Source organism: Artemia franciscana, chromosome 2, assembly GCF_032884065.1.
Source record: "Artemia franciscana chromosome 2, ASM3288406v1, whole genome shotgun sequence".
NCBI classification, from domain to species: domain Eukaryota; kingdom Metazoa; phylum Arthropoda; class Branchiopoda; order Anostraca; family Artemiidae; genus Artemia; species Artemia franciscana.
In genome coordinates this window covers 64,374,982-64,388,910 of record NC_088864.1, presented here as the reverse complement: position 1 = coordinate 64,388,910, position 13,929 = coordinate 64,374,982, and the positions used below count along the sequence as shown (strand labels likewise).

The 13,929-nt window shown below is 31.6% G+C and overlaps 1 protein-coding gene across 1 annotated transcript in view; it reads right to left on the bottom strand.

Moving 5' to 3' along the window:
• Window positions 1–823: 823 nt before the first annotated feature.
• LOC136043946 (uncharacterized) overlaps window positions 824–13,929 on the bottom strand; it is a 30,417-nt gene continuing 17,311 nt past the window's right edge. Inside the window, exons 4-7 of the mRNA XM_065729022.1 lie at window positions 12,186–12,347; window positions 9,865–9,972; window positions 4,392–4,475; window positions 824–967 (exon numbers count right to left, since the gene is read on the bottom strand). Of these exons, the coding sequence (XP_065585094.1) occupies window positions 4,395–4,475; window positions 9,865–9,972; window positions 12,186–12,347 (351 nt within the window). The 3' untranslated portion in view covers window positions 824–967; window positions 4,392–4,394. The remainder of the gene's footprint in view (window positions 968–4,391; window positions 4,476–9,864; window positions 9,973–12,185; window positions 12,348–13,929) is intronic.

Here is a 13,929-nt window from a genome sequence, read left to right as displayed (position 1 = left end):
CATATCATTCTACATCTACCCACAAAGATGATCTACAACTTCGACCCTATCGAAACTGGTTGAAAGCGTCCCCAAGGCAGACCGAAAAAACGATGGTCCCACAGCCTGTACAAGTTCTTGATGATTGCAAACAGATTAGGTAAAACACAAATGCTCGGTATGGACCGAACTAGATGAAGGGGCAGACATGACTAGCTAAACCAAACAGCACCGGCAGGAGGCAAAAGTTATGTTATTCGATTAGAATATTCACTTTCAAAATTTTGAGTACAAAAGTCATTTTGTGCAGGGTGTTTTTTAGCATCCTTCTTAATGTTGTCATTAATTAAAGTTTTTTCTTTATTTGTGTTCGTTTTTAAAATTATTTGCAAGGACCCCAAAACTAAAAGTGTTGCCATTTATACTCTCCACCTCATGTCTTTTATCGACTTAAACACAAAATACTAAATCCCTTTCTACATCAGGCTACCCTAAAGGAGAAAAAGGGCGGACTACTGTATAGAAGGGCTTTCGAACTTCAGTACACACACTGTCTGCTTAGTACAGGTACGTTTCGATAAACGGAGGGTTTATGGCTTGAATTATCCTCCTTGTATTGATGCATATGAGCTCTCATGGAAAAATTAAAAATATTGAGCTTAAAATACACTATATTGAAATCTACTCCAACCCTTAATAGCTATAAAGTTGAAATAAGTAACTCGAAACACCAGATTAAGATATCCACTTTGGACCCTAGACTTATAGGGTAAATATAGTAATCACCTAGTCAATTGGCCTGTTGTAACTAAAGATAGCCTAACAGCCTTATAATACAACAAACTTGTTTTTATTTGAACAGATAATATTTTATTATAAACATTTGAGCACTTTTTCAATGTTAATAAATATAATAAATACCAAAGCACTATTTACAACTGGGATGAAGGGACTGGAATTGCTTCTTAACTTACTGGTTCGAGCCTTCCTGAAAAATAAAATAATTCATTTTATTTTGTTCAAGTCTCAAACACGAAAATAAGCTCACATCCAATATTAGCCCATACATAAATTTAACATGCTACCGTTCACCTCGATTCACTTTGATAAATTCAATACAATACCAACAAGTAAAAGAGGCAAGACACGAGATAAGGTGTGGAGGTATTGATTAAGCTGTATGTGTGATTAAGAGAAGTTGAAACTAATGAATGGAAATTAAATAGATTAAATGACAAAAAATAAATAAACTATCCGGTTTGTTAAGTTCTATAGTTCTTTCTTTAGTTCTATTTGTTTAATTTTCCTGTATTGGAAACTTTAGGGCCCAGAAAAAACTTTTATATGAACGATCTCGGTTCAACATATTCTTGTTCTTCTACGTAAGGCACATGTTATTGTGGCAAAGGCCATAGTGGACTGTAAGTAAAGAGAGAATCAGCCCAATAATAGCCAAAATCCCCCCAAAATTCCCAACTATAAAATTATAAAATTAAAACTATTGAAAATATAAAGTTATTTAGCTTTAATGTTACCCATCAAAACCTACTAGGCTGCGAAAATCTTACCAATTTGCTGAATTTTGTAAAACTATTACTTAAACACAAGGCCTATTAACACGGAATAAGATATTTTATTATAAAAGCAAGTCCGATTCCCAACAACGATATATACTAAGCTTCAAACTTTTGGTTTTTCTTTTTTAAGGTTTTGAATTGTTGTAATTCCTTGTTAAAATATACACAAATATTTTTGCAATTACCAGTTCTTTACTCTTTACGAAATTTACCGTCTTTTCATATTGTATCTTTTCAAAGGTGTTTGATTCTTAAAGGAAGTCCAATTCCAAACAACCATTCCTACTGAGCTTCAAACTGTTGGTTTTCTTTGTTAAGGTTTTTGAATTGTTATAATCCCTTGTTAAGATATATACAAATATTTTTGCAATTAAGAGTTTTTGCTCTTTACGGAATTTAATGTCTTTTCATACTGGACAGTTCAAAGATATTTGATTATTTAAGCTTGTCCGATTTCTAACAACGATGTGTACTATGCTTCAAAGTTTTGGTTTTCTTTTTTAAGGTTTGTGAATTGTTGTGAAACTAGAGAATCATCATTTGTAATAATTGCAAATTTTCACTTTTTGGGCCTTCTTACTGACATTGTATAACTGGTTTGCGTTCAAAAGGTTTTCTTTTTTAAGGCTTATGAATTGTTGAAATCCCTTGTTAAAATATAAACAAATATTTTTGCAATTACCAGTTTTCTTCTCTTTACACCATTTAATGTCTTTTCATACTTTCCAAAGATATTTTATTATTGGAGCTAGTCCAATTTCTAACTAAGCTTGAAACTTTTGTTGTTTTTTTTTAAGATTTTTGAATTGTTATAATCAATTGTCAAAATAGAGAACCATTTGTAATAATTGCAAATTTTCGGTTTTTGGGCCTTCCTACTGACATTAAATAAAAGGTTGCGTTCAAACCTGCGATGTTAATCACGTAGCGAGTTGGTTTTATCTAACAAAAATAAACTAATTTTAAAATTTTCCGGTATTTTTCTAGTTTGAATTAGAAGATTAGAATTATAGCTCAGGTACTGTAAATATTTTTGCAATTTAATAACTTAAGTGATTCTGAATGGAACTCAAAAACTGTTCAGCTTTTTTTCACTTCTTAAAAAGATATTGCTGATACTTATAAGAAAAGAAATTCGGTAATGATGTTTTTCTAACAACGATTTCTACTAAGCCTCAAACTTTTGGTTTTCTTTTTTAAGGTTTTTGAAATGTTGCAATCCCTTGTCAAAATAAATGCAAATTTTTGTGCTATCACTAGTTTTTTGCTCTTTGAGCAATTTAATATAAACTTTTAAATCTTCAATTTTTCTACATAAGTGTGACAAGTGCAACAACGTCATTGCAATACTAATGTATATAAAAATGACGTCACACGTAAATATTTTTTTTCCCAAATTTAATGCTCTTAACGAATTTTCTCAAACTTCTGACCTATCTAAATCGTTTTTTTAGACTAGAATATACCAGGATGCGAATTTTCAGGATGCCATTTATTTTATATATGTTATATATGTATATATATATATATATATATATATATATATATATATATATATATATATATATATATATATATATATATATATATATATATATATATATATATATATATATATGTATATATATATATATATATATATATATATATATATATATACCCACTACTGAACTCTCAACTCTCCATGCTAAAGTTTCATACCGCTTTATAGTGTAAGGTTATTTATGAGTAGTTGTTCTTAAATAGTTTAGACAAAAGTGAATCTTTACCGTAATCAATTTTACTCCTTACTTTCAGTTGAAAAAAAAATGTGTTTTTTTTTTATTTAATAGCTATAAAGATCTACAAGTAAAATGTACATTCTAATACGCTGAATAACTCATCGTGTGATTCACACGACAATATCTTTATACAGTCAATTAACCATTTGTAGGGAGGGTACTTATTATTTATTTTTATTATTAAAGTAAAATAAGGCTATTAGTCCTTCTAAAGAACAGTAGCAGGGGTGCCGGCGTGATTTTTTACAATATTTTCATATAAATTTAACCCGGTAACTTAAGATTAAAACACCATCACCTTCAAAGCAAAGAAAGTGAGAAGCTCAAAAGAAACTGACTTTTGGTAAGTTTAAAACTACTTGCGCTCCTATTGACAGTGCATCACTACATAGCAAAAGTAAAAAAGTACAAAACAAGTAAAAGAAAAAAACTTGGATTGAATTTTAGTCCAAAAGTGGAAACAAATGAAGCAGAGTAGAAAAGAAAAGCGAAGAGGTAAAACCTTAAAAAATGTCTTATTTTCGTTAAAAAAGTATTTTAGCTTTGGCCCAAATAAAACCCAAAGCAAAAAAAGTAAATTAAGTATTTCCGTGCTTTTTATACTTTTTGTTCTTGTTTATACTTTTAATACTTTTGTTTTATTTTACACTTTTAGGACAAACCTCACCCTCAGGCATGATTAACTTACATATTCTTGCTCTACCAAGCTCTCCACAGAAACCTCATCTTGCCCCTGCTCTAGCCCTGCATCTTACCCCTGCCTAGATGAACCTCCTCTTGCTCTAGCAGTATTTTTTAGAAGTATAAAAAACATGCTATGATAAGTGAGAGTCATGGCATTAATTTGCAAAAATTGATAAATGACCACCGAGCAAAAGAATAAAAAAAATTAATTCCTTAAATGTAAGAATATTCCGAGACCTTTTCACCACACCTTTACATGTTTTTTTTAGTTGTTATATATTTTATGAAGTTAAAGAGTAAATACAAGCAGCAGGACCGAATATCATGCAAGATTTTTTTATTTGCTGCTATTAGATTATATTTATCTTACCTTTCATTGGTCATTTGATTGTTGGCCTGCAACGTAAGCTTCAAAAGCCTGACCAACGATAGGCAGAAGCTCCTTAGCAACATTCTGGAACAAAACACGTAAATAAGAATTTTCCATGTTTTAAGTATTTACATGAATTTTAAGACATATGCCCTTACAGAAAATTTTTACAGGGGGTTAGGGGAGGGGGGTAATTATAGAAGGCTTTGGCTTAGTGTCATGTTCTGATCCATAGCTGCTTCCGGTTCATCAAAAAAGAATTATGATTTCTAACTGTTTCAGGATTCCAGTGGAAGCTGAAGTTCTGATATCGTCTTGTGTTGCGTTGCGTTGATTTTGTCTTACATTGATTCATCTATTATAGGATTAGAAGAGGGTCATACTCTTCGTATTTTCCTTCTTTTTTTATTGTTATTACATTTTTCACGGGCCTATGAACTACGTTTTCTGTACAAAATTACGACTGTTGAACTTCCAGATAAAAGGACATTTAAGCGCGTTTTCAAAGACATATTCTCTCAAAATATCTTAAGTAGTCATTAGAAGATCTAGCTGTTTGATCAATCGATTCTGTAAATCAAATGATGTATGGCCTTTCTGTCCTTGACTCTGGCCCTTCTGGCCACTTGGCCTTTCTTGCCTTGACTCTGGTTGTCCTTAAGCAGAAAAAATGTTGTAGGAAACGTCGTTGGTCGACGCTACGGAGTGATAAAAATTGAGATACATTTTCATATTTAATATTTTCTTATCGGATCATAGTTATTTCAAATCCTCGCCATTGTTAAAAAAAATCATATAATTCTATCGTTAAATATCCAAACTCAAGTTTTGATTTCCATGTTTCGAGATGTTTCCATGGTTGCTGGTGACAGACTTACGATTAAAATGGACAAGGATGTTCAATCAACCATTTCAACTGCTTGAGCCATTCGAATTTACTATCAATCACCACCAACCGATTGAATTAAGCGCAACACTGGCTCCTCAGCGGTCAATCAGGCTTGAGTCAATCGATTGAAGAACTCATGATCTTATTGCTGACATTCATGGACCTCCTTGAGAAAACACTTTGAAGGTGCAGCATTATTCTAAATAAAGCTGCTGCTTCTTACAAAGCTTTTCTTCTAATATTCAGTGTGGAGTGTTTCTTTTTGCCTCTAATAAGATCGTCGTATTGTTGTATTGGATGGATAAGCGGTGACACAAGTAGAATCGGCTTTTCCAAAGTGGAGTCACTTGTAAAGCGTCAATTGACACTTAATCAAATTTCTCAAATAGAGTTTGTAAAAATGTTCGATGTATAGGAAGGGGTATCAGAGACAGTACTAAAGCGCTAATTTTGATTAATCCAGTTGATAGGTGCTAGAATTCGGCCCCATTGATTCTCCTGAGCATTGCCAGTTCTTTATTAATATATATTATTTGCTGTTCTAATAGCCATTGTAAACCTTACATTTCAAATTATCATTCACACAAATATAGTATGGGCAATATTAAATAAACTTGGCTTAGTGAACTTTCCAAATTATCCATAAATGGGTTAATAAAAAAAAACTATGACAATTTCCTTCAATATTGACAAGAATTGAATGAATTACTTTTGTTCTCTTTGAATATTCACTTTACACGTAGAACATTCAGAAACTGCCAGATATGAACCCCTCCCTGTAGAAAAATTTTACATAAAAGTCCAATACAAATACAACATATGGTAAAATTAGACTTGGTAAAACTTAGACTCCTTTGATTATCTGTATATATATAAAAGATAAAGATTGTGCTGAAATAGGTTAGGATTAAAAAGGCTCGAATAAAAAATCAGATAAGGGATTAAATATTTTCAGAATTGATTCTTTCAGTTATTTGATAATTGATAGTAAACACAATTATATTGTCTTCTAATCACTTCAGTGTCATTATCTAAGCCCATGAACCTCCTTGTCACAAAATGAAGGTATACCTGTCCCAGGTATTGTCCCAGGGTCTTGGTCCCATGGTCTCTATTAGAAATCATGAACTTTCTACGAATATTCTAATAAATCTTTGAGGTTTCTTATATGCGAAAGTCTCTATTTATTGCTGAAGTTTCCCCTATAAATACTTGTTGTCCATGGAGCTCATCTTTTGTCATTCTTTGGGTTTTTAGGAATTTTGACATGAATTGTAAAAAGTCAAATTTTATTCAGGGTAGGAATGGGACTTAAGAAACTAAGTTTAAATTTAAACTAAAGAAAAATAACGTAAAAAGAAGAGAAAACATTCAAAGAAAAAACAAAACAAAAGCTGTACAATAAGATTATATGCCTTTTTGTGCTATTCTAACAAAAAAATTTAATTGTATTGTTACTGAAAAATTTGGAGACAAAAGGAATGGATCGATGGACAAATAAATGGATAAATGGATATGCATATTTGTAACAAATTTTCGGGTAAACCCAAATAAAACTGTTTCAAAAAATTGAGATTCTTATAAGAAGGAGTAAATCCCAAGGAATTACTTTCTTAAATAGGTGATTTATCATATGAAATTTTTGGGATGTTTGCCATGGCTACCAGAAACTAAATTATAACTATAAATCATTTGATGAGCAGATAAAGTGTACAGGAAATGGCTTTGCTTAATGCATGGTTACTTTTCTTTATTTTTATACTGATTTTTATCCTTTTAGAATTGTGCAACCATAAAAGGTTACATAGGCGTCAATAAGTATCTTACGAAAAACATGGATTTTTTTCGAAAAATAAGGCCTTTGATGTGCTTCTATCATAGCAGTGGGGTAGTAGTCAACCCTAAATCAAAACGATTCAACTGTAGATGACAATATGTAGATGAAATATGTGGAAATATCAAGATGCCTATAAAATTGTCATCTTATACTAAAACATTAAAAGTGTAGCATCAAAAAAATAATATACCAAAACCACAGACAAGAAACCCACAAGTTTCCGCACATTTACCCTTAATCTTAAGCTGTCAACTAAGTGAAAATCCGCTTATACAGTTTTTGATTTTTATTCATGCCTATATTTTTTAAATACTTCTTTAGGGGCGCCATAATATCAAGATTCATTGATGTCACTGCCATTTCCAGTTAAAAAAGTGTTGTAACAAATCTAATTGATAATCTAAAGTTTATTGATAGACAGCCATTATCCAGAATTCCCACTAGTAGAAACCATACATTTGATTAGCAGTGTTGTTGGCACTTGGCCAAAGGCATATGCAAATTAGATTGTATTAGTCAAAGTAAGTTAGTTAAGAATTGCCAAAAAGTTAGAATGAATGAAACTATAACTAAAGATTAAACAGCTTCAAAACAAAATTAGGAGAAGAAAAACAAAACAAATGTGTACTTTTTTTTCTTTTGTTTTTGGTTTTTCTAGGTTGATGATAAAACAGAAAAAAGATCCTGGAGCATAGAGAAGAATTCTGGAAGCTCCATTCAATTACACCAACAACAAACAACAAACGTTTACTTGAAATTATAAGCCATTCTCTACCGTCGTGACTAAGTACAATTATATGGAGACTTTGTTTTATTATTGTTATTATTTATTGTTATTTATTATCGTTATTGATTTCTGTTAGAAGACAGAGAGCTGCTAATATCAACTTGGATGATGGATATAGGCCTTATATGTATTCAGAAATGTAATTAATTTTTTTCCTTTGTTGAAAATAGCAAAAATAATAGCTACCATTCTGATGGCTGTTTTACAAGTATTTTGCCAGTATACACACAATATATATTTTCTAAAATAAGCCAAAATCTCCATGAAAAATACACGATTATTAAGTTTCAACAATTGTCTTATTGGATTTGCTATAAAATTGAAAATCCAAAACTGAGTTTATCTCACTGACATTAATTTTTATCTTTTGGATGGACAATTTTTGATGCCAGTGTGCGGTAATATGCAATTTTGGGCTGTTTGTTATCTACTAAAAGTTATTTTTTATCTGATAAAATAGATGGACAGTAAAACATCCTTGGCTTCAGCATTATTACTAATTTTTCTTAGCTGACGCGTTGAATACTCTCTGATGCCTAATTTGAATTATGTAAGTATTCTACGCCAATTTATATTAGCGGTCTATCTCATTATGCATATTCCCAAAAATATGGGTAGCTTATAAAAGTGGGAACTGGTGCTAGCGTTGACAAAAAAATCTATGGAGCTAACACTTGGCGACATTTGAAATTTATTTCAAGTTTGATAATAAAAATAATCAATTTAGTTAGTGTAATTGGTAAAATTAGGGAAGTAATGAGCGTCTGATCTCAGTTCCAATGACAAAAAAAAATTACAAAGCTTGAAAAAATGCCAAGTGTAGCCAAACACTAAATGGCGTTGAAATTTTTGCCGACACTATCACCAGTTTCCACTCTTATAAGTTACTCAGACCCTTTGGTATATTCTTTATCTGAGCTTTTAGAAGATACATATATATATATATATATATATATATATATATATATATATATATATATATATATATATATATATATATATATATATATATATATTTGATTTTCGATTTAAGCTACTCAAACTACTTCAAGCAACCAAACTAAAAAGCGGTACTAAACAAATTACTTATTCTAAGAACTGGTTAGCTAAACAATTAGAGTTAAAATTTCTACTTAAGCCATTCATGAACATAGTTTCTTAGTGCAAGAAAACTAAAATTGTAGAAGTATGAAAACGGACTGCATTAATACTCGTTTGAGTCTTTTTACATTACATATTAATACTGAAAATGTTTATATTAAACTGAATGATATTAAATTAATATGAATACTAATAGCATTAATATATTAATATTATATTATATTAATACGTTTGTATTTATAATATTAATAGTCATATAATATTAATAATATATGAAAATATTAATATTAATATTGAATAATATTAAATAATTAATATTGAAAATATTAATGATATTGAAAGATATTAATGTTAAGTCAAAGCCGAATATGATTCTGTAACATATTGTATTTTCTTATATTTGAACTTTGTTGCGCTACAAATTCTAAATGTTAAATCATTAGGGTTGTATTATTAAGCGTTATACTACTTACGGCAACACAAACTAATTTTTTGCAAGAAGCAAGTACAAAGCGGACAGTTGTTATGCAATATGCCACAATTGAACATTCAATTAGTTAGTATTGCTCGTCAGCTGAAAAGTTGGTATAGAATGTACAGAATACCGGTAAAACTTTGGAACAAACAGGTTTTTTAGTTTTACGAACAGGCTTTTTAGTTTTACAAACAGGTTTTTCAAAATGGTGAAAAGAGAGTTTTTTAGTTTCACTTTAGCCAGTTAAATGCACCAATATGTTGTTTTTTTTTAGATTTGGCGATATGACACATATGATGACATCTATCTTAATGTTTGTTCCACAACACATTTGAAACATCTAATGTAAAGTATTTGACATCTCTACATGATTCTTTCTATTACCTTAGCTACTCCAGTAATACTCTCACGAACGTTTCTACTTTCTTTTGGTGGCAACACTGGCATTTCCTTTTCTTCGACATTGTCAGCTACTTTCTCTTTTGCTTCGGGCTGTAAACGAAAACAAAATTGAAAAATTATAATGACAATACAAAATACAAAGCGTGGAGGTGCAAAATTGGATGGAAAAGCAAATACAAAGCATGGATCGACATTGTCAGCTACTTTCTCTTTTGCTTCGGGCTGTAAACGAACAATAATGACAATACAATGACAATACAATTATAATGACAATACAAAATACAAAGCATGGAGGTGCAAAATAAAAATACAAAACATTAACGGAATGTATACTCCCTGCCCCCTATTGCCCAAATATATACCCGAAATTGCATCCTGAATCCAAGTATAACATTCATTTGTGTCGCAAATAAGCTTTACCCCCAACCCTAAATATATCCAAATCTGGGTATATATTTGCACATTAGTGGTTAAAGTTGATTTGTGACATAAATGAATGTTATATTTGGATTCAGGATGCAATTTTGGGTATATATTTGCGCATTAAGGGGGTTGGGGTATATACTCTGTTAATGTACAGGTTAATACGCTTGGTAAGTGCCCAGGATGAGCCTTCCAAATTTAAACTCCCTCTGCCCTCCTTTTAAAGTATTGTCTGACTCTAAAAACGCATCAAAACTCATTTAAACAAATATTAAATGTGTTTTTAAAGTTTTTTATGACCCCCTCCACCCACAAAAGAAATAATTCCCCCCATATCCGAGCCAAAATCCTGGATACGCCCTTGACTACAATATTATACTCCAACAAATTTACAACGCACATTTAGTTGTAGCAAGCATTTCCTAAGATTTTGTCTCCTAAAAGTTTTTGAATAAGGGAACAGCTAAGGCACCCTTGTACAACCTCTTTTCATCTACACTAATTTAGTGGTGTTATTTTTCAAGATATGTATTATAAGGGAAAAAATAGAAATTGAAAATAAAATTATTTTTAATAGTAATCAACGAGTCATCACTTGATTTTTTTTTCAGTCAGAGGACATAGGAAAGCAAGCATGAACTTGATTCTCAAATTAGCGCAGGGGAAAACACAAACATTCAAAAGGCCAATTACTAACAGCAAAAAATCGAAGTAATTAGTTTAGATATAGTTTAAATAAATTGAAGTACGCCTTTAAGGAGGTGGAAAAGAGCTTAATTTAGAAAAAAGCTTTAGGGAAGGTAAAGTTTTTTTTTAATTTCTGTAGATTTATAAGCTAAACCTCTCCTCCCTCTCAAATTAGGAAAAAAAAGGATATAGCTCTCCTGTGGTAACCAATTTCAGATTGAAGATAGGATATTCTACCCCTGAGTTCATTTTTTAAATCCAACCCAACCTAGACTTTCTAGTTTTTATTAATTAATTAAATAAATTGGTACTAGTGTTGTTTTTCTTGCTGTTTTTTTTTTATTGCTATCTATGTTATTTGATATCAATTTTGCTAGAAAGGGCTATCGTTATTCTTAGAGTTATTTTGATTTTAAGAAAAAAGACAATTTCGTGGTAAAAAAAAAATTTAATCTAGTATGCATACAGCATCCCCTTCTTCTTCTTATTAAATAAAAAAAAACTAGTTTTTTCAACTGAGAGTAAGGAGCAACATTAAAACTTAAAACGAACAGAAATTATTTTGTATAGGAAGAGGACTGTCCCCTCCTCAACTCCTCGCTCTTTACACTAAAGTTGGTTAGTACTTTTAAAAAAGCTTATCGTTCTAATTAAACGACCATTGTGTTCCAGGGGTTATCTTTAAAGAATTGGGACAAAATTCAAAACTTTAGCGTAAAGAGCGAGGTGTTGAGGAGGGGGCAGACCCCTTCCTATATATAATAATTTCTGTTCGTTTTAAGTTTTAATGTTGCTCCCTACTTTCAATTGTAATTTTTATTTAATTTCTGGTCGTTTTATAAAAAATTCCAGGAAATGTGGTCCTACTTCCACGGAAAAATCCTCCTCCCCAGGGAAATAACCTTCTATACAATAAATCACACTGAAAATTTACACTGGACAATTACCCTTAACAACTCCATGTGTAAAATTGAAACTGAAAAGAGAAAGTAAGTAATATAAAAAGAATTTGTTTAGGAATTCTGGCAAATTCTTCCAGTGTATAATTCCCCCTGACAAGTTCAACCCCTTTAAACTTCCCTCCCAATAGAAAATTCCCCGTGGAGAAACTCCCAGTAGAAAGTTCCTTCCCATCCCCTGTTAGCACTGATTATGAGTAGAGACGAGGCTTTCAAAATCTAAGGAGGACTTACCTGATTATCCTTGGTTTCCGCCGGAGCAGTTTTGGGATCGGTCTGTTTTGTTTGACTTCCCCTTCTTCTGTTGAATGGGTTAATCTTTATTCTGTTACGTAAGTTGGCAGCATTCTTGCGAATACCAGAGATCAAACCAGAAATACGACGAGTTGGTTTAGCCTAAAATATAAATACATTTTTAAGTCGTAGAAAGTTTTGAATCCTATAATTCAATTAACTTATTTTGAAAATGAGGGTCTGGGCGAATTCCAAAATAATCAGATTTCCTTATTAAAACAATTCATCAAACGAAGAGGATTAGAGGAGTTTAAAATACACAGTAAAATTTTATTGTGTGAAGAAGCAAATGATATTGAAAACAAAGACCAAATTCATCAATCATTCATCATTGATCATTTGGCCATTCATTCATTGATTATTGACAGACAATTCAATTTATTGATGCATCCAATCAATGATTTGTCATTAATATTGGTCATCTAAAGTACATTGAGAAACTGGAGTAGAAAGGATGAAGCTGTCAACTTGGACTATTAACATACTATCTGTTTTGTGATATTTGCATTAACAAAAGGGTTGCGTGTTAGGCAATCCCTTGCTGATTGATTTTAAACAGATGCTTGTCATCAGAACCCCCAAGAACCTCCAGGGGTGGTTCTGTATTGCCTAGCATTGAAGATAAGAAATCTGAAGTGACTAGAAGACCAAAAATGGTTCCATCTTCAGATTTTTCAGAGAATATTCCAGATAAACCAAGCTTGTTCTGATGTAAGGACTAGGGATCTGAGCAACTAAAGTAAATAGGGTATATGTGCGGATATGCTTGAAATTTTTTACCATCACGGGACAATCAGCTGACCAAACCCAATGCAAAAATACCACATTGATAATTTCTTATTTAGTCCTTATACCTCACTATGAGTTTTAGGGAAGCTTCAGATAATGTGACACCATAAACTGAAAATTGGAGGATGTAAGATAGCTCTACTGCAAAACCATACATACGAGACATTTGTAATTTGATTACCTCCATGGTCTGTGTTATTTTCAAAGACAATTAGAAAGTCAAGAAATTACGATGATTCTTTTTTTATTCCTATAAATTTTAATGATTACTAGCATTACGTTCTAGTAATCAAGAAGAGCCTTGGCAATATCCTTTGGATATCCAACTTCATATGTGGCATCCTATTAAAAATGAGCCTAACATCTGTGTGATAGAGATTTGGCTGACGACACAGCCTTTTTGTCTGATTTAGGAGAGCAGTACAGAGGGAGTCGGTTTGTCAAATAGTGCACTGAAAACTAAATTATACGAAAAAACACAAATTCTCAAATTCACCCAATTCTTGTTGAAACTGATGTTGCTTGGGGAAATTGATTAATTTAAGTACCTTAGAGGCCTCATCGAGTCGAATCGGAGCCTTGAACACAAAAATGCCTCATACTTTTTGAAGCTGAAGTTTCAGATCTTCATTCGTAACATCCTTTCAATAATAAAGTACGTATGTGAATCTTGGGCATCAACTAAACAACGAATGATGCAAATGGTCGTCTAACTCACGATGTATGTTGCTGAGTATCCAGTATCAGATGGTTTGATTTAAGAAGCCACTTTCTTTGGTTTTCAGTGCTCAGTTTAAGACCTTTGAGCGGTTTTGAAAAAAACCGCTGAGAATCCAGTATCAGATGGTTTGTTTTAAGAAGCCACTTTTTGTGGTTTTCAGTGCACAGTTTATGA